The 2,628-nt window shown below is 28.4% G+C and overlaps 1 protein-coding gene across 1 annotated transcript in view; it reads right to left on the bottom strand.

Moving 5' to 3' along the window:
* Nucleotides 1-636, bottom strand: part of LOC106293252 (dynein light chain 1, cytoplasmic-like) — a 2,372-nt gene extending 1,736 nt beyond the window's left edge. The window contains exon 1 of the mRNA XM_013728906.1: nucleotides 217-636. Coding sequence (XP_013584360.1) covers nucleotides 217-450 — 234 coding nt within the window. The 5' untranslated portion in view covers nucleotides 451-636. The remainder of the gene's footprint in view (nucleotides 1-216) is intronic.
* Between the last annotated feature and the right edge of the window lie 1,992 nt (nucleotides 637-2,628).

The raw sequence follows: 2,628 nt of genomic DNA, 5'->3' as shown, positions 1-2,628 counted from the left end.
AAATCCTAAAACGGAAAAGATTCCAGATTCGTCAAGTCAAGCAAGATCGAGAAGACAGTAACACAATCTACAGAAAGCATGCGACTTGAGACGGTAGCCCTATAGGGACCCAAAAGCAGTACACTACAAATTTTCAATAAAATATGCGATTTTTAAAGAGATAAACAGAGAAATCAGAAGAGAGAAACAAAAAAAAAGAAAGAAAAGATGTGTGACCTTTTTAAGGGAGAGAGCGAGTCTTTTGTTGTCGGCCTTTCCAGGAGTGGCGTTCAAGACCTCACGCGACAAACCGAAGGCCCTGTTCTGCATAACCAGAGGCATATCGGAAGCTCTAACACGTACATTGAACTCGTCTTTAAGGTCATGCTGCTCTTTACCCTTCTTCTTCTGCTGTATCAAGCTGTTCAAGAACTTGCTTCTTCTCTCTAGTTCCAGCTCTACTCCTTCCATGTCACTCGCTCTACTTGCATTAGGATCTCGTTTTCGCTTTTTTCCTCCTTTCTAAATCGGAGAAGAAAACCAAAGCTAGAGAGAGTCCCGGAGGGCTAGTTAGTTCGTTAAGCGAGCACCATCTGTTTGACAAAAATGTCTGAGAGAGAGAGAGAGAGATAATGAAGAAAAAAGGAATGATCTTTTTGAGAAAGAGAGAGTAGGACAAAATAGCGTTCTTGTGTTAGCGTAAACCAGCCGACCAAAGACAAGTTCATAATTCTACACCTTGGTCTTTGGTCTTCAAATTAATTATTACCCTTTTCCTGCCTTCTCTTAGATAGTTAGATTTTGTCGGAGCTAACCTTCTCACCACAAAAGTTATAAAATTTCACTTTTAAAATATTCCATTCGAACAAATTATTGGATAAGTTTCTCAATTATTTATAAGCCAAAAAATAATGGAGTTACTGGTCAAGAAAATTTTCTTTGTAGTTAGCAAAGTTTCAAATTTCAAATTTTGTGAAGATTTTCACCAATGGAAAGACACAATGAATTTCTTTGCGGACCAATACACTATTAAGAGTTATATTGATTACATGCATTCAAATCTATGGAAAGAATTTTCAGAGCTGTTTGTAGTCCACAATAGTAAAAAACTCAAATGAACTATTCTATTTCAAACTATTCTCTTAAATAAAATTAGAGAATGATCCGGGCATCTGCGCGGATATTAGTTCTTACAATTTTATACATTGATATTTGTTTTTCATAATTAGTATTATATATTTTAGATGAGTCGTAATATAACTAATTGTATTCAAAAGATATAGATCGAATCGAGTAATATGGTTATTTTTGGTATAAATATCTAAACCCGTTTTATATACATTTGTTATTTAGATATTTTTAGATTTTTATAAATCAAAACCGAATTCATCCAGACCCATAATGACCCAACTCAAAACACACACATAAATTTATAATATTCAAGCGGACTTAATATAAAAAAAAATGATACCCGAAAGAACAACTCGTACCTAAATGAATAGTCAATGTTCATGTCTAACTGATTTTATAAACTAATAAAAAGACTATTTATATGTGTTTGACTAAATTAAGTGAAACAAAAAGAGTTTATTATTTAGTAAAATAATTATATAGAGTAAAAAAATTAAGTGATAATAAATGTAATACATTTTTATTATTTTGATTTAAGTTATTATTTTATTCACAAAACATGTCTTTGAATTATTTTTTAGCTAAGTAATTTTTCACAAATTGAAACTAAAATAAATAAATAAAAATTTAGTAAAACAAACTAAACCGAACGTTTAACCATATGCAAAACTCCAGTATTTTACATTTTTTATTTTATAATTGACACAAAGTTAATATTGATTAACTCTAATAAATAAAAATCTGCACTATTATTATTATAGTAATATAAAAATCTGCGCAAACTTAACCTTCTCACATTTCTTTGATAGAAAAAACCTCCTCACATTTTTATTGTAAGCATCTATAAAATATATTTTAAATTTTTATGATCTAAAAATAAAAAGAGTAATCACAAAATTTATAAAATTTTACTTTAAAATATTCTTAGCAAAGTTTCAAATTTCAAATTTTGTGAAGATTTACACCAATGGAAAGACACAGTGAATTTCTTTGCGGACCAATACACTATTAAGATTATATGCATTCAAATCTATGTAAAGCATTTTCAGAGTTGTTGGTAGTCCACAATAGTAAAAAACTCAAATGAACTTTTTTTTTCAAATGAACTATTCTCTTTCAAACTATTCTCTTAAATAAAACTAGTCCCTGACTCGCGCACTAGTGCAGGTATAAATTTTCAGTTTTTAATTATTTATTTTATTAAATGATGTATTTGTAATATTCGTTCATATTATATTTGATTTTTTTTTGCATCTTAAACTATCAATTTTTTACGAATATGTGATATCATATAATAAAATATTAAAAAATGAGTATACATTGTTAATTAGATAATTGTAAAAACATAAATTTTTTTTCGTTTGCGATATCATATAAATAATGATCCGTCTAGTTAACAAAAATCATGATTTTTTATGCGTAATTTTTTTTTATTTTGACCATTTCCTTAAAACTATATTAAATTTTACATATTTTAGTTAGAATATTTTTAATATCTTTACCTTTTTATTTGAAATG

This window comes from Brassica oleracea, chromosome C5 (assembly GCF_000695525.1).
Source record: "Brassica oleracea var. oleracea cultivar TO1000 chromosome C5, BOL, whole genome shotgun sequence".
NCBI lineage: Eukaryota > Viridiplantae > Streptophyta > Magnoliopsida > Brassicales > Brassicaceae > Brassica > Brassica oleracea.
This window is presented reverse-complemented; position numbering and strand designations above follow the sequence as displayed.